This window comes from Onychostruthus taczanowskii, unplaced genomic scaffold (assembly GCF_017590055.1).
Source record: "Onychostruthus taczanowskii isolate IOZ18803 unplaced genomic scaffold, ASM1759005v1 scaffold82, whole genome shotgun sequence".
Classification (NCBI taxonomy): domain Eukaryota; kingdom Metazoa; phylum Chordata; class Aves; order Passeriformes; family Passeridae; genus Onychostruthus; species Onychostruthus taczanowskii.
The window spans coordinates 2,273,064-2,299,032 of NW_024506112.1; the positions used below are offsets into that span (position 1 = coordinate 2,273,064).

The 25,969-nt window shown below is 41.7% G+C and overlaps 1 protein-coding gene across 2 annotated transcripts in view; it reads right to left on the bottom strand.

The window, feature by feature from the left end:
- UNC5C (unc-5 netrin receptor C) overlaps nucleotides 1-25,969 on the bottom strand; it is a 243,068-nt gene that overhangs the window by 46,933 nt on the left and 170,166 nt on the right. For both annotated transcript variants that reach the window (XM_041424480.1, XM_041424479.1), the window contains exons 3-4: nucleotides 22,393-22,536; nucleotides 9,009-9,112 (exon numbers count right to left, since the gene is read on the bottom strand). In XM_041424480.1, coding sequence (XP_041280414.1) covers nucleotides 9,009-9,112; nucleotides 22,393-22,536 — 248 coding nt within the window. The remainder of the gene's footprint in view (nucleotides 1-9,008; nucleotides 9,113-22,392; nucleotides 22,537-25,969) is intronic.

Below are 25,969 nucleotides of genomic sequence, written 5' to 3' on the forward strand. Positions count from 1 at the left end.
TATGCTGCTATTTAACTCCTGCCTCTCACACAAAACCCATGTATTTCTTTGGTTTTAATGTCACTGTTTATTTCTGGGATGGTTAGGCCAGGGCTGCAAAAGATGCTACACACCCTGCCAGAGCTGTGTACATCCCACTTCAAATCTGCCTGTACTCTTCCTCTGCTTTGCATACTGAGGACACCAGTAAGGACAGGACTACAGCCTACATGGTCTAAGGCTCAGTTTAAAATATTTCTGGTATGCCCATCCAAGAATATACTCTAGCAGCCTTTGGCACCCTCAAGGCTCCATGCCCAAGCACATGGTTCTTTTTTTCCACTACTACATTTTCTCTCTCTGCAAAAACACACATACATATTCAATCTGGGTCTCAAATGAGTAGACCAAATTAAAGCTGTAAGCATTGAATTCCCTATCATCCCTGCAAAACCACCAAAGATAATATGAAAAGAGAAGTTGCTAATACAAAAAAAAAAAAATCCAAAAAAAAAGAGCAGCTCTGTATAATTCAGTATATTGCCTCTGGCTCTATACCAAATCTCTTAGGAAAAAGATCCTTTTTCACCTAATGTCTCACAGAATTTACTAACAGTAAAAGTTTGAAGAACAACAGGATGTCTTTTTTTTCTGCCAGTACATCAATACTGCCTGTGCATATCTAAATGCCATCTCTTTTACAAGGTATCTCTCAAATAGATCTAATTCAGTCTTCTGGCATCCAGGTTTTTATGATGCTCTGTTAATGTTGCAAACTCTAATGTCAAATCTGAAGGAAGGAACTGATGGATGATTTGACAAGCAGTGGGAGTCTCCTTTCAGACATATTTGAGCCATCAGTAGAGCAAGAGAAAAAAAAAGAACACCCCTCTAGTGGTTGTATTTTCTCCCTCAGTCCTTGTAGAAATTGGGACTAATTAAATACACTACAATATGTGAGACAGTTGTTAGTACTTATTTTCAATTACTGTTGGACCTATTCTTTATGGTGCAGGTGACTTCAGTGCTCAGCGCCTCCAAACCTCAGATTATTTTTTTTGAGGTAACCAGAGTAGGTGGGAGTAGGGTTGTTCTGTCATGTAAGTAGGAAGAGATCAGGTGTCAAATACAGAAGAGAAGCAAGCAGAACGAGACAGTTGGATTTATGAGTGACAAGTATGCAAACTGTTATCACAGAAGTTAAAAGCAACGATCTCTTTTGATGCCATGTCATTCCCCAAGGTGCAGCCCCCTTGCTGAAATAGGCTGTTAATCAACTCAGTGCAGAAACTTATCCTGAATTTAATTCTGCAGCATGAATAATAGTAACTGGCAGCTAAGGCATTGGACACTTGTGTGCCAGAGACCTCTACACCTGCAGGCAAGTGGACAGAGGACCAGCAGGGTATAAATGGCTCTTCAAAGTGCACAAAAGCCTGACTTCAAGGTCATGCCAAATCAAACCCTCATTCCTCAATTTTTCATGTCTCTTGAGATGTTCTAGAGTAGATGTTTGCTTTTGCCTAAATATTATGGATGCATATTTAGTGGCTATAATCAGAACAATTCCTGAACATGCACCTAGCTCTATGTATTCAATTAAATCAGGCACATCCTTCCAGCTGTTATTGATAAATGTACTGACGGTCATGCATATATGTAGAAAAAGCATGGGATCAGTTTTTTCCTTATCATAACAGCAATCATTTAATTGGCAAAAATTATTCCATGAAGGATGGGGTAAGTGTACCCTCTGGGATTGACAGCTATGGAAAATTACAATTACAGTAACATACACGCATTTTTTATCATATAAATAAACCCCTCATAATCCCCTGGAATAAAGTAGACACAAAATCCTTTTTCTTCTTGCTCGTTTTCTACACAAGAAGGTGTTTTTGTTATATGTTTGCAAACTGACTAGCAAGAGAAGGCCGCTCAGTTGAGGTGTGAGAGTGGTGAATGAAAACCTGACCAATCTGCAGATGCTGAGAAGCTGGAGCACACCTGGAGCCAGCTACCTTTTGGTCAGAGCTCCTTAGCACTCTGGATGCAACTTGCAGTTCCATGAGGCACACAGCTCCTGCCAGCTGCACGGGAGCTGCACATCCACGGCTGCTAATGGGCTGGCAAGTGAGCCTGCAGGAGACTGAGCTGTCCCTGGGTCAGTGGGGGAAGGCACAATCCAAGGTGTCCCTAATTTAGAACAACATACCTTGTAGTGTCTTTTCTATCATCCTGCTCCCTGGTGAGAGACAGATGTGTTGTCTCTAATCATTCACTGATTGGTATCGGGAGATACATTAACATAATTGGCACATTTGTTCTAATTAACAGGAGGAACCTGCCACATGCCACCCAACATGAAAAGCAAGACCATCAGCAAGAGCAGAAAACTGCAATAACACCTCAGCTCTACCTGGGAGCTGCCAGGCCAGTGCTACCTCAGGGTGTTTACAGCAGCAGCACACACAGAGACTAAGACTTGCAAAGCCAGGCCAGGCTTCTGTGCAGACTAAATGAACACAGGGAACATAAATCACACAAGCGATTACACACGCAGGAAAACCTATTACAGAAGCTAATTGCTGATACAAATTTAGCCATACCAAGTTGCCAGCATTCCTAGGCACTTAAATCTCTTGGCACACTTGCATATGCGTGACTGTTTTAGAAACTGGTAGAGCAGAAACACATCTGCTGTGAAACAAACCCAAGGATGGAAAAGGAATATGATCTCATCTAGATGCTGCCCTCTTGATCATAAGAGTTGTTCCCTACACATCTGGCAATCTCAAGAGCTAAGTCGGCAGGGTCTGAGTTCTGGGTCCCCATTGCTCATTGCCTTCTCTGCACCAACCTGCCCTAGGGCCACCTTCAGAGCAAGGAGCGCCTGCCGAAAACAGCAAGCCTTTACCCTCCAGACACAGGCAAAGCCCGCCAGTGCTATTTTCCACAAGAAACAAGATGCAAACATCTGGGAGCAGGAAGAGGCTTGCCTTGATGAAAGGCAATTTGTAATTCTGGAAGGCAAGAACATTGTACCCGTGCCTTCCCCACGCCTGGTTGACACAGCAGGATTGCTTTCCATCTGGTTCTCCATCCACGCTGGATTGTGGCTGGTGTTCTCTGCAGCTGTGCCAACTGGTCCCAGTGGCATGGCTTGCCTTGCAGCAGTCTCTGCTGAGCTGGCATCACCTCCAACAGCCACAGGGAAATCTCAGCTCCCTGGCTCCACCTGGATTGTAACACACACACACACATACACACACACACACACACATTCCAGTAATAAGGCATTTGTGAAACAAACTGACTAACTACTAATTTGGACACAGTACAAGATGTCAAAGTGAGACTGAGAAAACTCTAGTAGTTTTCATATGAGCCAGCAACAATTTTAGGTACCTTGAGACTTGAGTGTTTCTTTGAAGAATGTTATTTGATTTTGGATCTGGCTTTGTCCCAGCAACTGTCTGTTGAAGAGGATGCTGTCCTCTATGTACTATTTACTGGAAAGATATTTCATACACATTTAAGATTGAAAATAAAAGGAAAAAGAGGTGATCTCCAAAGCAACAGAAATTACAGCTCTGAGAGACTGCAAAACATACTGAGAATGAGACAGCAAATACAAAGCACCATGGTGTTTTGTTGAGTTGTTCTTATTGTGCTTCTGCTGACAATAAGGAGAATTGTTGTTCCTGCTGTGGAAACACTTCCTTAATTACATATATATCCAGCTTTCTGCTTGCAGGGTGTATGCTCAGATGCTGGATGTCTCCAGCTCCATTACGCCTTTGCTTTATGCACAGCTGGAAAGTTGAGCCTCAGAATAAACTTCTGAGGTGGACTGGTAGTAGCAGATAGAGAACTTTTCTCCACAGAGTCTCAAATTCAATCACAGATCATGGCATTATTAAATGAAAACCACAGCACCTGCTATGTGGCCATCAGAAGCTGCTGGGCTTCTTTTCACACCTAAAAGAGCAGCTTGAACTGGAGGCCCACAGCTCACACATTGACTGGCACTTTTGGCACCTTGTAGGCATATGGACAGATAGGTTCTGTAAGCTAAGCCAGAATCCCAGAGCTGTCTTTGCTACAGAAAGCCAGCTGTAGAGAAGAGGATGAGCTAGCTAGTTCATGCCAGTGCTCTTGCAGAAAATCTCACATTGTAATATTTCATGGAGGAACTAGAAGTCTGACTGTTCTTCAATCCCACAGATGATCCCTGCCTGAACTGAATCATACAGCAACTGGATTCACTTTGGAGCACGCTCTGCCCTCACTTACATCAGTGGAACTGGACTCAAAAGGAAAAGTATGGGGTAGATTCCATAGAAAAATCAGGTCTCCAAAAGAGCAGTTCTGCTAGAAGACCTGTACTCCTTGGCATGGGTTTCTGCACTGTGGAAATGAACCGGCAGGAAATGTGAAAACAAGGCTATCTAGTAATCTAGTAGTCAGAGTACTTCCCAGGAAAGCACAAATCCAAATAGAAACCTGTCCTTCAAGCAGGAGGTTGTAACCTATGTCTCACACTTTGCAAGAGTGACTCAACCACCCACCAGTAGATTTGGGGGTAAAATGCATGTCAAGAGAGACAGAAATGTAGGGGACCAGGTGCTGACAGTTGCAGGGTGCTTTATCCTGTACTTTTGGAGGACAGGCCTCCATGGCCAGACCTTACCCAGTGGCTCTCCAAAGCGAAGGATGAGCAGCCCTCATTCATTTTGGGCTGTGCTCCTTCTTTACACAAACCTGCCTCACCCTCCCCACTCTTCCTCTCACTGACAGCCAAAGGCAGTTCTGCAGTATGTCATGAGGAACTGCAAAGGACAGTGTCACTTTTCAGCAATTAGCATTTTTGGCCACAAACTCTTCTACTTGTCTCTCCTGGTGCTCACTTTCCTGCTGTGAATATAAAACACTGTCTCAGTGACACACACCTGCATGGAAATGCACACACATGAACTCCCAATTAAAGGATAACTGCTGCAAAACATAAGAGGCTCTCAGGAAACAACACAAACAGCATTCATATTAATAATCAATTAGATGGAGGTGCCTATTTGTAGAAGTCCCTAGCTTCCACCAGCCTTTGCCTGGGCAAGAGCAGCTGAATAAAGTTTGTGTCACAGTCATCTTGACTCGGCAAAACACTCTCTTCTGCCTCTTGACTCAGTGATTCTTTCCCCCTTGCTCTAGTTCCTAATTAAAGGCATGAATGTGGATAAATATCACATACAGTTTTAAACCCATCTGGGTCACCAAACTGTACACTACACCCTGTTCTGCAATTAAATTACTCTGTGAAACACCTCAATTAAAATTAAAGAAGCAATTACCCCCCCCGTTAAAGGCTTCACAAATCACACATTTCAATGCAAAAGTTCATCTGGCAGCTTATGGCATATTAACCAATCTTACATCTCATTTGTGTTTTGATCTATAACCTACGCAAATGAGCTAATTTGATGTGACTCAGTGTCTCTAACTATATTTTATCATGTGCAATACGATGCCAGTGTCTTTCAAAGAACAAGTTAAATGAGCTAAGGGGTTAATTGCTAACAACTCAGCCATTACTGTTGGAGCATCACAGAATGGGATCCTTCCTGCCTTCTCAGGTTAGGTTTAGAAAATCACACAGAGAGCAGAGTGGAACTGAAATGGATGTTTCTGTTCATGCTGGGGAGCTGCTTCTGTCTGATTTCCACTGAGCGTAAGGCTGGCGGGTCAGACGGCTGATCGCACCCCCTCTCCCTTCTTCTCCCCACTGGGGGAAAGCAGAAGGCAGAGAAGCATAGAGCTAGGGCAGGGTGCTGTTTGTTTTTATGTCTACTCATTTTTTTCCTCTTTTTATCACAGCAGGAACACGTGAGCTTGCCCCTTCCCCCCTCAGCTACATGCAAAAACCTCAGTGTAACAGCACCTGTGCTGGTCCTCCTGCTGCCTGTCTGGGCCATGCATTGGCACAGCCCAAATATTTACCTGGGTGGTTCAGAACCTGTAGGTTTGTTCAGCTTGATATTGGCTATACACCTGGGACTGGGGAGGAATGCCATGGTGCAGCTGACACCCATGGTGGTCAGGGCTGGTGGGCAGGGGTGTATGACGGCAGAGAAGCTGATATTTCTGTTATCTCTGTTTATATCTCTGTTTTTCCAGAGACCATGGAAACCCTCGGTTCCTTACATTGTCCCAAGTGAACAAGGAGATGTACTTTGATTTGACCTCAGGCCCTGAGGCTGGTGTATTTTAACACATCTGTTTGTATTTGGATTTTGACTTTTTCTTTTTTTTTTTCAGAGTGCCCATGACCTGAGCCTGCTTTAATGCTTGTCATGTGCTAGTGGATCTGAGGGACTGGTAAGTGTTGCTTTAAAAGCTTTGCCTGCCCATCTCTGTCTTTGTCCTTCTTGCCCTCTGGAGAAGCTGTATGTTGCTGTGTGGTTCAGCTTTTCAGTATTCCTAAGATCTGCTCTAGCATTGATCCATAAGAGCTTGACACAGTTAATTGCAATTAAATATGCTGGGAATGATAAGCCTGAATTCCCCAGATACTGAAAAGAGGACAGAATTTATCCCTGAGAATGCCTGTTCTCACCACTTTGAAATACCAGGAAAAAAAAGGAAAAACAAAACACCCAATAGAGAATGAAGGGGGAGAATGGAATCAGAGAGAAAAAGCAAGTGAAAGACATTGGGACTCTGGACTCCAGCACTGCATCACATTACACTGAAGGTACATTTTGTACAGTCTCACAGCGTAAGCTTCTCTTCATCTCTTTTGGTGTTAAATACAGTGGCTCCTTCAGAAACCAGTGTGAAAAAAATCTTAAACAAAACACAGTTTCCAGAGTGTGAAGAGTCTAAAGCACATACTCACCAAAGCATTTGGAAATGCTGCTCACAGCTGCAGCATATGCATTACCCTACTCTACTTGCAGTCAAAGCAGTTTTTCAAAAAGATGGAAAACAGCCTCAGTCTGCTGCCTGCCTTCTCCCAAGCCCTTCTTATAGTTACCTGTACCATCATATCAGAAACTTCACTAAACAAATAAATGAAGTCTTAAACAAAGAACTCATTCATCTTTAAATTAAAATAATCATGTAATCCTTCAACCCACCAAGTTATCTTTCATCTCTCTTCTTTTTTTTTTTTTTTCTTAAATTTATCTTACTAGCTTCAGCAAGTGGCTGTAATAAAGTGTCACATTAAGGTATTCATATTCATTAGTGTTCAGGTCTTTGTTCTTTTAATAGTGTTGGAAAGACTCTACAAAGAGGCTGTATTAGGCGGCTGTCCAATCTGGGTGTTTGATCTCTTTCTGACTTCAAAAGTCAGAAGAGGAAAAAAACCCACATTGAGAATGGTTCTTTTGAATGTCAGATAGGGAGTATAAGATTTCTGAGCTTGCCAAGTGTTAATTGGTGTCTGCCCTGACCATGGTACAAATAAGATTCAGAGTCACTCAATGCACCGTCATGAAGAGCTATTGACAGAGCGAGCAGGATACTGGAAGGCAGGAAAAAGCACAACTGTTATGGCAGCAGCTCACAGAGGACTTTTTCAGAGATCACTTTCCACAAATCATGTTAAATTATGCAGTTTGGGTCTCAGCCACGCGACTGGGTATAACAGACCTTTCTGAGGGAACAATCGGCCTGGCTGCTGAAATGCCAGAGCTGCTTGTAACACCGCATACAAACGAACCTCCCAGCCAGCATTAATCTCTGTTTCTAGCAAAGGTAATGAAGTTCCCCAGTACTACCCTGCACTGCCTGTACAACACGTCCCAGTGCAAAAACTCCTGTCATGGTACAACAAGAAGTTGATTTGATGCAAAGAAACATCAGAAAGGAAAATAAAAACCTGCTGCTAAGTTCCTGACGAAACCCAACTGATTAATATTACAGTTGTCAGCAAGCTGGCTCAGCAGACCTAAACTCTTTACAGTTTGGGAGATCTTAATGGCGAAAGAAAACAGCCTACAGAACAAGAAAGTGGGGAAAATCTTCTGTGCTAATTATTCTTTCTGATGTTTGTGGACATGTTTCTGCAATTCTGATTAAATCTAAACTTGGGTTAGATGGGGAGGTAACACTTTAAGCTTCATCTCCTGAGAAATCAGCCATGAGCGCTGAGTGACAACCACTTTGCTGCTTAGCCATGACAGTCTGACTTATCCTAATGCAAATTGGCAACAGTTTCTTCTGTGCCTGGTAGAGGAAAACCGAAGAGAATTCAGATAGAGGAATTACCGTCATTAGCAATCAATTTTTCTCATAACAGCCACAGTGGATTTAGGAATTCAGAGGCCTCCCTGTGACTCAGGGACCCCCCCTTCCCTGAGCTGTGAGTCTGAAGCTGGAGGCACCGCTGCACTTAGGGAAGCTGCTGCTCACTGCTGTTGTCAGGCACAGATTCTGCTGAAGGGCAGGCTGGCTCCTGCAGGGGCAGAATAGGCTACCCACTCTGGGTTTGCTTAAAAGCCAGTAGGAAAATCAGCTAAGGCCCTGGAGATGTCTTCTTAGGCAAATACATCCTCTACTTTCCCAAATCTCGTGCTGCTTTACCTGGGAACCTGTACTATACCGCATCCTCTCGTGCCAAGTTGGCAGAGTGGTGCATACATGTGTGTGGAATATAGTCTGGCAAACTAAAAATTAAAACTTGCTTGAAAGGTGTCCCTCAGAATAAGCAATTTTTTTTTTCTTTAAAAGCAAAATGAAAGACAGCAGGCTGGTATAAATACGTTCCCCCTCTGGATGCCAGATATAGTTGTGATTTTTCAAAGGGAAGAAAAAACTGAAACCAAACCACCTGCAGCTCTGCCCAGCAGGGTGCCACAACCCAAAGCCATTAATCAGGTCCCAATCAATCTTGCCTATGAGCAGCAGTCAGTCAGCTTTCCATTAGCACCCATCCATCACACCCTGCTGTAAGTCACTGCACCATTAGCCACCAATCAGACTTTCCTTAGGATGTCCCAGTGCCAGACACTGCTGCTGTTGCTCACCTCAGCTACTGGGATGCCTTCAGGGGGACGGCACTGGAGCAGGACCTCTTGCTCCAGGGACACTTCTTTCCCTAAGGGCTCCTGCTCAAAAGTTTTCCGGAGATCTGAGAAGGGAGAAGAAAATAAAATCATTAACATTATTATCAGCTGCTCATTTATATTATATTTGATTGCCATACTGGATAAATGCAAGAGACAAAGATAACAGCAGTTCTGCTCCCTGTAAAATAAAGCATTAAAAAAAAGTCTGGGTCATGTTTTCACTTCATTCCAACATTAAGCAAAGATTTCATAGTGGGTTTAATACTTATATTGTGGTATAGCATGTGAACCCATTGAGCAACCAAGGCTTCCTGCAGAAGGTGATGTCCAGACACAGAACAAAAAGTGAAACAAGTCCCTTCTTCAGATAATTTGTGTTTGATAAACTATACTGGTAAAGTACTAAAGAAAGTTATGGAAAATTAAATAAATCTATTAAACTACAGCATATAAACTAAGTCACCTTAAACTCAGAGATGAAAGTGCTCATACTGTGATTTAATGTACTTTTAGCTCATAAGCATTAACTTTACAGCTTTAGCTAATTTGTCTACACCTTATCATTATCCCTGTAGCACTAAGTTATTCTTATTATTAATAATAATGTGGTAACAATAATAATAATAATAATAATAATAATAATAATAATAATAATAAAAAGTCACTTCAAGGAGTTGAACCATGTTTGGACCCCTCCGCAGCACCACAGAAATGTGGCAGACTGACAGGGCATTGAATGCACCTCCAAAGATCAGACCAGTTCTTTGTACTGGACAGCTGCAAAGTCTGGCTTTTTTCTGTTCTTTCATAATATCTTTGCACTGATGGTAAAATGGACTTGAGAAGTTCCCTCCTTATCACTATCCCCATGTTTCTGCCATGGACTGCCGCCCTCACCTCTGTGCCAGGGAGGATGTGGCTTTGGAGAGCTGAGCATTCAGCCCCAGTAGCTACTGGGGATATTTCTGCCTGCTGCCAGTTCCTTCTGCAGATGGATGTGAAACCATGCTCAAAGTCATGTCAAAGAGCTGGCCTGACTTCAAAAACTTTACAACTCAGTTATTTTTGTTTTACTTCTTGTTCTGAAGTCAAACCGTTTCTGTACATCAGCTCACGGTGAGGTTGCACAAATACTTGTGTCATATTGACACAAGTATGGTGGGAACAATTTAAAAGCAAGATATTTATATTTTGAAGCCATAACCTATGACTGGGCTGGAAAACAGATCACTGAATTGAACCAGTTTACAAATAAACTATGCAAAGAGTTATCTTTTCCTAGATTACCCCCCAAGACCTGATTTAAGAGCTGACCCACAAGGAACTACATCAGTGCTGCCAAAAGGCAAAACCTGGGGCTGGCAAATGCAGAGATGGAAAAGGAGATGGGGTGGCTGCCACTAAAAATCAGCTCCTCTGATGCCCTGAAACTTTAAATAGCATGAGACATTTATCTCTTATCCCATATTGGGAAAACGTGACTATTCAACTACCTGGAATTCAGTATCAGTTCAATAGTAGCACAAAAAAGCTCTGTCATAGCTGGAGATGCTCATTTTAACTTGATATAGTGGCAAACTTCTGACATCCAAGCATTTCTTCAGTGAAACTGAGTCATCTCAGTCCTTTCTCTTCACCACAGGCATGAGAGAAGCAGCCCCACACTTCACTGCTTTTCCACCAGCAGCATTCTTGCTCCCTTTGGCACACAGTGCAAGGATACTGAGAGCCCCTCTGATGGGACAAGATTTGTGGCCACAGTTCAAGGCACCAAAAGATAAGCTTTGGTACTCCCTACTGCAGCAATGTAAGAAATTGCTGTCTCCAGCTCTCTGCTTGGTTGGGATTACCTTCTGCCAAAAGGAAGCTCATGCCAATGTCACAGCTACCTCACTACAAACCCCACCACTCCAACCTCAGCTGTTGCTGAAGGGGGCTTTACCCTACAACACCAGATAACTTAGGGAAAACAGGAGGAGCAAAAATCTGGACATCATGAACTTTTCGATGACATCATGAACTTTAGGATGACATGCCAAGTTTCGCCAGGCTGTGCCTGTCAGCATCCCTGTCACACTGGAGTTATTCCAAGCCATGTGAGGCTCATTCATAGGACAGCAAGTCTTTGATGTCTCTACAGAGTTCCCAATGCATTGCCAGCACCAGCAGCTTCATCCCACCCTCTCTGAGAGGCCACCCCGTGGACATTTGGGTTCTATGGCTCCAATCAAGTAAATCTGAAACCCCCCAGGTGCCCATGGGTGGGAGTCATTCCAAGGACAAAATGCTGAGTTTTCTCTTGCTGCAGTTCTGCACGTTAAACATGGAAATGGGCAGCTCTTGCAGGAGTTGGTAGGTTTCTTGGGAAGTTACATTCTTCTTTGGGCCCAGGCTCCTCACCCATCCTGTGGGCTTGATAGTATCCTGAGCACACATAATGTCAGGATAATGCAGTTTGTTTCAAATTAGCAAACAGCTGGGACTATATTGCTAGCAGCACCCACTAGATAACATTATTGCTTGGTCCACAGATATCTTCAGAAGAAAAGGATTACCTTTACATCAGGTACACCTTAGTGAATTTAGCAGGTACACACACAATTACAGGTGCACAATGCAATTATTGTGCTCTAATATCATGATTGAGGGAAAATGACAAAGTTACTGTAATAGTAATAGAAGCATATAAGCACAGTATTAAATAGCATATTAATAATAGATTTCAGGTGTTCAGGCTGAAGACAGTAGAGGGAGATTAGATAATAATCTGAATATTTTTCTTGACATGTTGATTTACTGTCCTACCTAACTTCCTGAAATATTTAACAGAGCTCTAGTTCTACATTGCCTCACGTGCACAATAATCATCTCTCCCATAAAGCACTTACCTTTAGAAAAATCCCCAAGTTTTAGTGCATGCAAAAGTAAATAGCATTAATCTAGAAATGCGTAATAACAGTAAAAAAATCCCCCTTTAATATCTTTGTCACCAACAGCTGGAATTGCTGGGTATGAACAGCCCCTTTTCCCTGGGAATAGTTGCAGTGGCACTGCTGCAGGTGAGATAACTCTCTGGGACCCCTGCTCTCCTGGCTGCCCCACCCACAGGGCTTTGCTGTGGGAGGATGCTCTAATGGCACTGTTGGGTTCAAGCATTTCAATGATCCACAAACTAAAAATACACTGAGTAGAGCCTTTGACATAACAGGCAGTAATGTTCTCAAAGGAGCCATTAGATACTATTGAGTAAATGATACTAATTTGGCAGGGGTGAAGGTACATAATTGTGTATTTACAAGACTAGGAGCTCTTATATCCTGTTGGCTTCCTCCCATGTGTTCACAGCTTTATCCCACCACCGCCCACAGCAGCCATGTCACCTACAAATGGCTCTGGATGGCAACAGTGCAGGGCACTTATGGTTAGTTGACCTAACCAAGCATAAGGTTGGCTGGTTGTGACACACACAAGATGGGTTTTTAACTGATGATGAAGCAAAGGGCCTAGACAAACATCTTCCTCATCTGCTGTAACTATCATGAAACACCCTGCTTGCACAGCACAGGGTTTTGAAATGACTGCTTTTTCTCTATGGCCCTTGCTATGATTTCTGTGGGTAACAATGGCATCCTCCTAATTCTCCAATCTTCAGCTTCCTTTGCCATTTAACAATTATAGTCATCACACTGTCAGCTGGGAGTGGGTGAGCTTGCTAATGTACTGAGGGACTTTGGATCTTTCCCAAGCAGATCTTTCAATTTCTCAAAGTGTCATGTAAGTTACAATTGCTTGTGAGCGGGGACAGAAGGGATTCATTTTCCCAGAGAATGGTAAGAGACTAATAAAATACATCCCAAAGAAGCTTTAACAATCTTCAAAAAATATACTTGGAAAAGCAAAACAATAAAACATTTGATTCATTCTGGATCAGGACTTCTCTGTCAGGAGGCAGTGTGCATTATTAAAGTCTCATGTGGGCAGCAGCCCTGTTACTGAGATGCTGAGAGAGCACCTTCCCTACCCTTACCTTCCATAGGAGGGACAAGAGAGAAAGGCAGCTGTATTTTCCATTATTAGTTTGGTAATGTAGAATAACCCTATATTGCTGGTGTTAGCAATGCCCTTCCTCGCCTTCTGCAGGTAATATTCCCCATAGTGCAGTGAGCCAGGGTGGACAGTGGTGCTGAAGGGCCCATCCTGTCCTTCACCTGCTCTCTGACTAGAGGGATGTCACTGCCAGTTCAGGTAGGGCTGTCACTGCCAGGCTCAGGTAACAGCCTGCACTCCCACCAGCTGTTTTACCCCACCTCTGCCTTCCCTTCAAGGCTGTGTTCATAAAAAAAACCAAAGGCAGCAATTAAAATTCTGGTCTGCCACCCTGAGCCAGACTATTTTCCTTACTAATGCACAGCCCTAGTAAATTCAGAGGGGGCTCTTGTGGCATATATCGCAGCACGTTTACAGCATACTTATGGTGACACTTCCCTCCAAGACTTCTGAAATACTCTGCACAACCCTCTCTGGTGAGGACATAAGGCTGCATAAGAGCTGCATGGAAACAAGAGAATTTTCATAAGCATAAAACTGAAATAAAGTAATGGGAAATCAGATTCTCAGTGAACACCATGTTGTTAACTTTACTTCTGAATTGCTACGCTTTTTAGACAAAGGGGCATTAGATCTCATTTTTGATGCACTGCTAAATGACTTCATTATATGTTTAACACATTTTTGTCTTACAAAACACTCAGAAGTTGCATTTTTTTTTTCCTGTGAAAGGTAAAAGATTATACAGGAAGTCATTTCCCCCTTCCTTTTCTACCTGTCAGCTTCTAAGAAAGAACGAAGAACAACCCTATTATTTTTTTTTAATCAAATATATTTTATCTCTTTGTTGTTCTGGGTTTTTACTGTGATGTGTGGGTGGGTAAAACTATAAGGATATCTTTTATCATTTCTCAGAAATGTGATAAGAGGCAGACCAGGCACTTCAATGTGGTGCTAATGCAAGGGTGACTAATGAATGAGCATGAAAAACGGACACTTGTCAGCCAGGAATTAGATGCAAACCAGACAAACAGAACAAGGCAGCATTACTGTCAGAGAAAGATGGATTTCTGCCCTTGGTAGACCTTTTAGACTCTCTTCTTCTAGTAACTCCAACATCAACTTTCCTCCTGTTTACTGAACAGGATCTGAACAAACAATCTAAAATATGAGCAAGATTTAAGAGCACAAAAATAAAAAAAGACACTTTTTTTCTATACAGCTATCATATTAAATATGGCCATTGAGAGAAATATGTTCAGTGTGTGCTTTCAGAGAAACAAGGTTTAGGAATGTGAAAAGATCTCCAAAAAAGTATGCATTTCCATATAGAAGATAGCTTGCTTTATATAGGTAAGTATATACAGACATACATATAAAACCAAACACATCAAAAGCAAAAAATACAATAAAAACACTAGAGAAAAAGTGAATATGGCTTGGTAAAATTTTAGCTGCTATTAGAGGACCAATATATGATACATAACCAAAATTTCAAGTCTACCTTCTTCCCCTGACAGTGTTCTAAAGAGGCAAGGTTCAATTCTATTTTAATTTTACCTGGCCTAATAAGAAGACACAAACAGAAAAATAATTGTGGGAAAGGACTGATAAAATGTCACTGATGTTTTATAAAGTAAAAGAGAATCCACATGCTTGTGAAAACACATCTCAGTACATTTATTCCCAAACTTGGATAGCTGATTCTTAGTTGCAGAAACATGACTACTAATATTGTAAAACTAGTCTCTTCCTCTTCCATCACTTTCCACAATGTGGATAGAGTTGAGAGACACCTTTTTGCTTCAAAAAAAAAAAGCTACTAAATACTGAATTGCAAATATAAATGTAAGGAACCCTGCCCTGCCAGGCATAGTTTGGCCTTGCTTTAATGCTCACAGCTGAGTTTGTGACCTTTGCAAGGGGATCGATCGCACTGGTGGGTAAGCAATGGAAAGGTTAGGTACAAAAACCTCTTTTTTTTCCATTTATTCCAGCTCTGTTATTAATTAGATCAAACCAGATTTCCAGTGAGACAATCACAGGAGTGTCATCAGTCTGTAACCCAGGGGATCCCTCTGCAACCTCTATCAATGGCTTTTCTAAGCATGGTGTCTTGCCCTGCAGAGTCCCCTGCTGTACCAGCTGCACGCTGGGCGTTGATCAAAGCCTCCTGCCCTCCTCCAGAGCACTGCTGCTCACAGAATGGGACTGCAGCTGGACAGGGCTGTGCTCTCAGCTGGCCCACGCTTCAGCAGCTGAACCTGAAGACTGAGAAAATAAGTCAACACCTCAGAATTGTCTTAATCCTCAAGACACAACTCTGTGCTACTCTTTCCTTTTCTGCAGGGGCTGTTTCACTTCTGGCCAGTCCTAAAGACAAATTGTTGCAGCACCACGAGGCTGACGTGGCCACCTTCTCAGTCTGGAGAGGAAAATCACGGATGGTGGGACTTCCACCTTTCCTAAAATGCCTGGCAGCCTGCAGCTTAAACTGGGCTTGTCTGTAGCCCTCTGGTGGCCCACATAGCCAGGAAGCAGCATGAGCTTCCATGGTCCAGCTGCTGAGGAGAACTGCAGCAGCTTCCTGAAAGTGCACACCTTGTTTTGGGGATGCAGGCTGCTCTATCTACTGACCTGAGATACAGAACGAGGCAAGGAACATCCTTTGCTTGCCAGGCTACAATCTGCAAGACACTCTGCATGAGCTCAGGACCTTCTCTCCTCTTTTATTTCCTTTGTATTTTCAGCCTGAACAAATGGGAGGTGCAGACTGGCCAGCTCTCATTCTGTCAATGGCACCTGCAGCCAGCTGGGGATAACACTATACCCCAATGATTCTAGAGACTCACTGCTTACAGATCTGCAAGAAAACCATTTCTTTCCCCTTCTCTCTTTAGCTCCAAGCTAATTCAGCCAGGTGCTCGTAAGACTAAACAGTCTTTTGCAACCCAGCTTCCTTGTGGGCTATGCTTATAATGAAGAATGACCCACTCAACACATTTGGTATTGAAACAACTGTAAAAAATACAAGTAAACAAACTTTGTCAAGAATTCACTGAACAGATGGGTTCCCAGGTGTAAGTTGATCACACTGTTCTCCTCCTCTTCTATTTTTACTTGATAGCTCAATATTTTCTTGTGAGCTTAATCTGAAAACAACTTATAAACTTACTTCTATTCATTATTTTATTTGGTGATTGAAGATGAACTCCTAAGTTCTTGTTTTTCAAATAAATCTAAATATAATGTTCAAATGACCTAACCTCAACAGGTGAGTTTTACATGACAGGTGTGCTAAAGGTACGAAAGACAGGCATTAGAAACATCAGGTGTACATTACAATTCACATGTGAAATTGAATTTACAAGACACTGAAACACTAAAACTGAAAACTCTTTGTGTAAGTGGTGTTTTGTTGTCGCTCTTCTGATGCACTAACATAACTCACACAGCTGTCTGGTGACTACTAAAATACAGGCAAAAATTTATTAACTTCCTGGCTGGATCTATCAAAACTAAGTCTCTAATCAGACTGTACTGAAAGATGATAATTTATAAGATATGACCGTGTATGTAGGATATTCTCAAAGCTCCTACAGAGGGATTAAATTAATGTCAATTCAGTAAAGGAGTTTCCTTTTGTTTTTGAAGCAATGCAAACATCAGGTCCACCGTAATTTATAGAGTCTTGGCTCTTCCATACAGTACAATGTAATTTCTATTTATTACTGTTGCAACTGCATTCTTAAATTTGGGAGTGGTCACGCCTGTTAACTCGGGAAGTGGTACAGAAACGTGCTTTTCAGGAGCACAAGCAGAGAGGTAGGTAGGACTGCATATGCTAAATGCACAGTTAACATCTCTGCTGCCCTTTCTGTAATCTGCTGCTCTTCAGTAATCTCAGCTCAAGACCACATGCCTCATCATCCCTTTATTAACTCCAAGCAGCGGATATTGATTAGTAGCAACTTAAATGGCACACAAGGAAGGAAGGAATTAAGGTCCTATCTCTGCTAACTCTCACACACTTGCCAAAGTACACAAACCACATTTTAATGTTCTTTTTTAATAGTGGATATCCTGGATGTACCTTGCCATTTACACTTTCAGTTGTTGACCTTCCTAGCTCCCTTCTGCTTATCTCAATATCCACCCTACTTTGTCCTTATTGCAAAGGGCTCTAATGCTTTAGTGACTGCAGAACGTGTCCTCACAGCTCTGCTTGGATCAGGTATGAGACAAGAGGGAAGAAAGGCACTGCAGCCATGTGCCATGGAGCACAGGCCACAGCAATACAAGGTGAGATAAACAAGTATCAGTAAAGAATATGTGATTGTTTTTCATATCTGCTCCTCTGCATAACTGCAAACCCCTTGTAAGCGGAGATAAACCATCAGATGAACCAATCTAATTATCTGTACTGCATTTATCTTATCAGTATACAGGATCTGACATGCATGCCTTTGAAAAAATGTCTGGGAGAATAAAGGCTTTCACATAAGTACGTGGGAAACTAGTACAAAATTATAAAAAAAGATTAACAAGCACAGTTTCTTACTACATCAGGATTTTTAAAAATCTTTTTTATTGCTTTTTTTTAAATTCTGATTTTAAGATAATGAATAAAGGAAAAGAATGAACTATTCACATTCATTACACCAAAAAATATCAGGAAATAGAAATTACAGAAAAAGCTTCTATTTTCTCATAGATGTGCAACAAATCCAAAACCTGGGAGCAGATTTAGGGCTTGAATTTTTAGTATATTTTCTCAAGGAGAGCATGGGTTAACATCATGAAGACAGTGAAGCTACAGCAACACCAAAGTGGTGCAAATGAAAAGTGAGTTTGCTCTATGCACGGGGGCTCAAAGCAATTTGTCTTAGCCACCCCTTTATTATCTGATCTAAAAATTAGGTCAAATCCTGCAGCTATTGTTTAGTCTTTATCAGATGTATGTTCCAGTAGGTTTCACTCTACTTTTGGTTACACGGGTTCAGATCTCATTCATTGTTTTAACAGGAATTTTGCCCTGTTGTGTTTTATCTGCTCAATGACAGCAGTTCTGTTACAGAACATTCACATTAAAACTTTTTATTCAGTTGCATTTTTCACAGCTGAAGGTAAAGCTGCCCAAAATCCCTTCTTTCTCTCTCCCTCCACAACAGGAAAATTTTTTAATTGAGCAGGAAAACTGTATCAAAACATATTAGTGACTTCTAAAGCTCCTCATAGGATTTGCCTAGAATAAATCAGCAATGTGTGAATAAATAGGAAATGTGTTTTAGCGCTTTCCTAAGCAAATATCTTAGAAAATGTATTGTATCTTTCCAGCTCCACCAAGATACATACATTAGATGATACTACTTTATTGATTTCTGATATATCTAAAATGGCAAAGTGAAAATGAATCCCAACAAATCTGCTGGTTCAAGAAGATGAAATGCTCAGCTCTGCTCTCATGGGGAGACCGATGCCCCAAGACAATGAATTCTGTGAAACAGGAAAGACATGCCTTTGCAGAAACAGTCTGCACAGAAGGGAGTAATTTCCCAGCACACACATGACCCAGGAGTGCAACAGTGATTTGCTGTTAAATGCCCTGAACACTTAAGGAAGCTGGAATGTTGTCTTTAAACTCAGGCTCTTTTCCTGTCTGTATTGCCAGCATGGGCAACCTTTGAACACCAGCAGCATCTTTAGTCCATATTTATAGATCATTTCTTTCCTGAATAACTAAAGCTCTTGGTCAAAGCAACGTTGCAATTGATTTTCACAAAGAACTTTCATTGACCAGGTTGTTATGTACTTTCTGACACATGCCTGACCCTGCATTAAACAAACACAAGCTGCTTTTCCAGGATGCACATTTTTCACACTTTCAAATTACTTTTCAGTTAATTCTATTACACGCTCAGTGAACAGTGATGCTGGGTGCTATTTTTCTGTTTGTTTGTTTTAATGGAGTGCAGCTCCAGCCCTTGAGAGGACACAATAATTCCAGAATAGGACATAAAGGAGAAAAAACAAAGCAGATAAGGAGAAAAGGAGAAGGAAATAAACAGGGAGAGGGAGAAAGAAGAAGAGAGAGAGGAGAGGGAGATGGGGGCAGGGGGAGAGAGAGAAAGATGAGAGAAGCTTTTCCTAATGTGCTAGATGTGGCTAGATATGATACAATTGTACCTGTCAAGATAAAATCACAGGTTCAGGTATTAAGATAAATAATTCCACTTAAGCAGTTTACATGCTCCATTGGTCCCTCACCTTTCCCAAAGGTGTCAGTGCTCACTCTTGTGCCAATTAAAAGGGAAGACTGCACTGGTGAGAAATAAGCAGCTATAGCTACAGACTGATGTGGAGAGATGGATTCTTCTGTCTCTTAAGATTTGGACATCCTTGGTTTCCTGGATTAATAAATACTGCATAGAACCTACATTTTATCCCAGCCTCCTGGCACACTGTGTAACCATCAGAATACTTAACCAGCTGTGTTGAAAGTTTATTATGACACAACTTTTTTTTTTTTATTGCCAGCACCGATTCAGTCCTAACAAGTCAAAGTTATGAATACAGATGAGTGTTGGTGTAACAGAATTTAAAACATTTTGGTCTTGCAGACCAAATGACGCCAGAAAGAAAGGCATATTCCCCACATCATCTTCCTGGGTTCCCAAAAAGTAGGTCGGAGTTACCTGACAAATTTATAGAAATCTGTGCATGGAAAATTTTCCAGAGAATGTGCTTTTTTGCTGGTTTAAAATCCACTGATTGAAGGACTCATACTTCATCCCTTAATCCCAAGGACTCTAAGTGACTTGCCTGTGTCACAGCTGTCCAAGAACCCCAAATTCAGGGACAAGAGGTTAAAAAAACTTCAGTAAAATACAAAGCCACATTTGAGTTACAGGCATCTAAAATTCCCCAGTGTTTATTTAATTAGACTTTTCTGGGGGGGAAAAAAAAAGCCACTGAGACTCTGGAAAAATCACTGAACTGATTGTTCTCCTCTTTCCAAAATATAGTAAGAAAAATAAGCAAACTCTCTATTATGAGCACCTTCAACAGAAATGTGTACACCTGGGAAGAAATGCCAGTTGATATAAAATAACTTGCATTGACACAAAATGATTATGTGTTATATAGGAATTAGGTACAGAGGTATCCCAGGACACAGAAGTTACTTACATATCAAGTAAAACACACTTTAGTATATATAAAGTACTTCCAAGCTGTGTTGATTTAATGGTCATCTGTCAGGGGCTACCAGACATGAGAATCTACTGAATGAATTAACTGCAGAGTCATAATCTAAAAAACCTGTATAAACATTGCTAAGCCTCTCTGAAGTGCTCACTGCTAGGAAGAAAAAAAGAATTGAAACCACTGTCTTTTGTTTCATTGCAAAAAAGGAAAATCCTCAAAGTTTTGAAAAGCTTCCTGCAATGGGAAAGCAATATGCACACGTGTAATGGCATTTCTGCTTTTGCAGGAAGACTGTCTTGTACAATAATCTTAATTCCCCTTAGCCCTGGGGAAATTCTTCTCTGAGAGCAGGCCTATACTTATTCCTATTTCCTATTTTACTTGGAATAAAAGCATTCAAAAATGGGTATTTAAATAACACCTCTGAGATTTGTATCTGGATGTTTACACAGAAGGTACCTCCTCTTTGAGGATTTAACCAAGTAGTAGTTTCTCAAGAACAGAAGGAGAATCAAGCCCTTAATGGAGAGTTATAATGACAGAGAGTCCTTCCTCTAATGTGCCTGTAAAAAAGGTTTATTTGGCTGGAAGAATTCTCTTATCCTATTATAAATTGTTAGGCACAGTGCAGGAAATATAAGTATGCTGCAAATCCAACTTCCAATGACCTTTTCTCACAAAATGTGTTTTTGCTGAGTGGAAAGCAGTGGAAGAAAGGCAATTCTAGATGATATATTTTGTTCCTATTATACAGAACAGTATTTCATCATGTGAAAGAGAAATGGGAGTCCCCAGTGTGATTACTCTATTACAAAGAAAAGCACCTCTTTGAAAATTAATGAACATTAAATATTTGTACAGTAAAATGAAGAACTGTTTTCAGGGAACTGGTTGCCCTGTGTTCTTGGGGTCTAAGCTGGGAATGGTTCCAAATAAATACTGAGGCTAGTAGCCATGAATAATAATAATGAAATACTGGGGTTCAGATGACCACTTTCAAATTCATATTACCAATCTGATCACATGATATGCTAAACACACACTTTTTTCTTTGTTAAGAAACAGCAGCTCTATTATCTGACTACAGTGATACATATTTTCAGCTTTACAGAAAAGAGCCTGGGTGTCCTGGTGGACACCACGCTGACAATAAGTGAGAAATTTAGCAAATTTTAGCAAATAAGGCTAATGATGTCCTGGGCTGTGTTAGGAAAAAAAGTATTGCCAGCAGGTGAGGCAGCTGATCCTGTTCCTTAATTCAGCCCTTGTGAAGTCCCATCTGGAGTGCTAGGACCAGTTCTGGGCTCCCCAGTACAAGAGACACATGGACATATTGGAGGCAGTCCAGCAAAGGGCCTCAAAGATGACAGCAGCATCTCTCCTACAAGAAAAAGCCAAGAGAGCTGGGGCTGTTCATCCCGGAGAAGAGAAGGCTCAGAGGGATCCCATCCACCAGATGGGAGAGTGCAACAAAGATACAGCTAGGCTCTTTTAAGTGGAGCCCAGCAATGGGACCAGATGAAATCGAAAGAAGATGAAACACAGAAAGTTCTCTCAGCATCAGGTATCACTTTCTCATTGTGAGGGTGACAGAGTAATGGCATAGGTTACCAAGAGAGGTGGTGGGGTCTCCTTTGTTGGAGATATTCAAAAGGCATTTGGAGATGGTCATGGGTAATTGGCTTTATGTGTCCCTGGTTTGAGCCAATGGTTGGACCAGAAGACCTCCAAAGGTGCCTCCCAGACTCAACCATTCTGTAGTTCTGTGAAAAGAACAGCTATCACACCTCTTTCCACAGCTTTCTTTGTTAAGGCTCCTACTCATTTGCTTCAGGCACTTTTATGGGGACACAAAACTGCTGTACTCAATAAACACTGGTTTTGGTGCCACACATAGGAGAAGGAGGTTTAGCTCTTAAGAGAATAACCTGAAACTCTTGTGAATATTTCTGAAGGCCTCAGTTTCAGTATGCATCAATAACTGCACAAAATACAGAGTGCTTGGAAACCAAAAATCTTCCTGAAATGGCAGAGCTTGCACTTCTCCTCAGCTAAGCACCATCCCCCAGCTGCACACCCGAGCACTCACATGCAATGCGGACGTAGGCTTTCCGGCTCTTGGTGGTGCCGGCGGAGCTCCAGGCTACGCACTGGCACCAGTAATCCTCCGGCCCGAAGAGCTCCTCCACTTGCTGCCGGGAAATCTCGATGCTGACCTCCCGGACAATCAGACCTGCCAGGGTGCAAGGAACACTGGTTAGTGTTGGCCTTACTGGACAGATAATGAGTGTAGTTGCACAAATTTGCTTGCAAAGTTGCTGGGAGACCTTACAGCTCCCTACAAATATCTACACAGCAACGCAGACTGTCATAAGGATGCAAGGAGAAAGAAGCTCCCACTTCATCTGCATAATGAGAGATGTGGGTGAGTGAAAAACTAATTGCTGAGATTTTTGACTTTCATCACATACAGCATGTATTTTAGACAAATTGGAGGAACAGCACCTCAGCTAATATAAATTGTACCACATCTCTAGGACAATTTACATCAAGGGACATTCCAGACCAGTTTCATTTTGATAGATCTTAAAACCACATAATCATTCAATTTATATGACTTCCTTAGCCCTTTTGTACTTCATCTCTTTTTGCTAGACAGACACAGCACAGGGAGAAGTCCTGTTCACTGTGACACTGAGCTGCCAGGAAAATGGATTTTAGGATGGCAGAAAATGTCCTGATACTTTGTAATGATGAGCACATGTGCTGCAGTATGGTTATTGCAATCTGCAAGATGGGCACTACCTACTGTCATATATGCTGCAGATATTGGGATATTTTTAAAGGGATTTTATAACACAGTGAAACACAATTCAGTGCCTGACAGTCTCTCTGGCCCTGCCCTCCATAACCCATCTCAGCACAACCCTCCCCCAAACCCACAGTTGCACCCATGAGGACAGTGACCCACTTGCCATCCTTCCAAGCAGACCGAGTTTTGCCCACATTTCCCACACAGTGCTCTCTCTGGGGAAGCCTTTTTGCTTCTTCTAAGTGCAAGGAAATTTTGCGGTGTCTCAGACACCACTGTGAGCATCACTGGCAAAATGTGTAGATTCTCTAATGACAACCACTGTGTTTCACACTGACACAACCCCCTTCTCTGCTTCAAAATGCACTTCCTGGTCTAAAGACTCTTAATTACTGGGTGGGGGTGGGAGAAAGCATTTACACCTTTTCTCAGCATATTTTCTCTTTGCTGATAATGCCAAAGTATCGATAAATTTCTAATACATATCTGCCTGTAGAGAACACCATTGCATTTCAAAGATGCACTCTTGCAAACAGCCTTGAATATATAAATTCACATACAAATCTTTTGTGTAGTGAGATTGATTTTCTTTTTCGAATTGCAAGGAAACTGAACTGAATTATCCTTGGATCAGAGCATGCACAGTTTGTCCCCATCACCAAACACCAAAGGGCAGGTCCTTCAGCTGAGCACAGACTTGAGCCTGTGGAGGCCAGCTACCCTCAGCCTCCTGCCACAGGGCTTACAAGGGGATATTCATAACGTGAATGTTCCCATTTGTACAGCATGGCGTGTTCCTCAAGCGCTGGAAACCAGGCCAGCCCTTTGATTTGCCTCCAGCCTCACACAGACTCCATTCAGGGAGCCAGTGATTAATTACTGTTTGCACACAGTTGTGCACTGTCACTGTGGCTGCATGCTGCCTGCATCCCAAACTTGGGTAACAACCTAGCAGCAGAAAGGAATTAAGGCATGTAACACCACAGACTTATCTGGTGGGAATGCCTTCTAATGAGATGTATTTTCCTGCTAGAGACTATCACAGCCCAGCTCCCTTTTTATTTCATTATCCTTGACATCTTTAGCCATTGAATAATCAGCTTCTTTGGGGGAAACACTTAATAGCTCTTCTCTTTGAAATGAAATACTCAAAATATGGTAACAGCACTCCAAAGAATGGAAATCAAAGCAGTGCATGGGAATTTAATATGCAGTGAGTACTGTGTTATAAACTTACTTTGCTTTGATGAGTTAATTTGGCTCCAAGAGGGGTCTGAGGGATAGCTTTTGTCCTGGTGAGAAGAGCACGAAGAGGGTGGGGAGGAGCATGTACTTTACAGCCACAAAAATTGTTATATTTTCCCAGTGCAACTGCTGCTAGCCTAAAGATTACTTCAGCTCATTCTCCCAGTTTTTACTGCACTAGCCCAGGGAGCTTTTGAAGGTTACAATATTATGTCTTTATAATAAGGCTGATTATGACAGAGCTTGATGGAACAGTGAACTTTGTTACCCAAGGGCCAAAACAAGCATGCTCATAATGACCATACTAGTTAATAATGATTATGAAATAGCCTTAACATTCAGGACATAAATGCTGTTATCTTATTGTCTGTGGAAGATACAAAATTATACTATAAATAGCTGCTACTTATGAATGCACCAGCAGAACTTTTTATCTTGGACCTCCTGAGATGCTTTCTAATTCAAAATAACAAGCTACTCCTCGTAATGTCTTTTGGGATCACTGTGAGTAGGTAAAGTAATTTGGTCTTTGAGTAGTATCAACAGTTGTGCCATGACCAAAGAGAAGCACACCTTCTTTCCATAGCAAATAAATTCTACCTCTTTCTGCTTACAAGTGAAAAACATCATTGTGTCTTGATCTCTAAGGTAAAATATGCTTCCTGGAGTTCAAAATGTATTAAACCAGTTGGTGGTGCCACAAGATCATCTGGGGTATAAGGACCCATGGCCAGAACTTGGAGATTTGATTCCACCATTGCTTTCCAGCACAACCCACTGGCGCCTTATTGCACAAACAGCAATGCTGATTTAGGAGAAAACCCTCACCTGCTGAACCACACCCACCCTCAGACCCTGGGCAAGCACAAGGAGACATGTTTCCCTTGTTGTACCAACTCAAAATCTTATTCCTTCTGCTAGCACCCTCCAACATCACCCCAAACAGAAAATCCCTTTCTAGGCCATATTGCAAACACTGCAATTTGCTGAGATATCTCAGATAGCGATTGCCTTGTTACCACCTGACACACTGCTGTACATCAGATTTCACAGAGGAGCTGGCACACTCTGTCTGCTTTCATTCAGGAGTGTATTGTTTATCCATCTCCCATGGGGACCAAGTGCAGGAAAACCCTTGCATGATGACTTCAAACAGAGATCTTCATCTTATCTCTGTTGGACCTGGTTCTGCTTCTACACTAAAGAACATTAGCTAGAGGAATGGAAAAGAAAAAAAAAAAGGAAAAAGGAGAAAAAAAGCTGAAAAACCCATGTCTCAATATTTTCAGACAATGGAGCATGCTGCACCTCTTATTCAGGCAACTGTTTATCAAACTGCTTGATTATAAGTGAGTGCACAATCTCTGAGAGCAAAATTAGAAGTTGCTTAATAAAATGAGTCCTTGTGTTTTGCCCAAATACACTTAGGACAAGACAGACTAAGAGATAAACAATAATTTATGCATCATATACCTACCTGGAACTGAACTTTGTCACTGTGCTAAGTAAAAAAATGTCATCTTCTCACAGAAAGGTAAATCCTCTACCTTACCTTCTTCTTTAGAAATACATTGAATTTTTCAGTGTAGTTCTTTATACAGCTAGGATA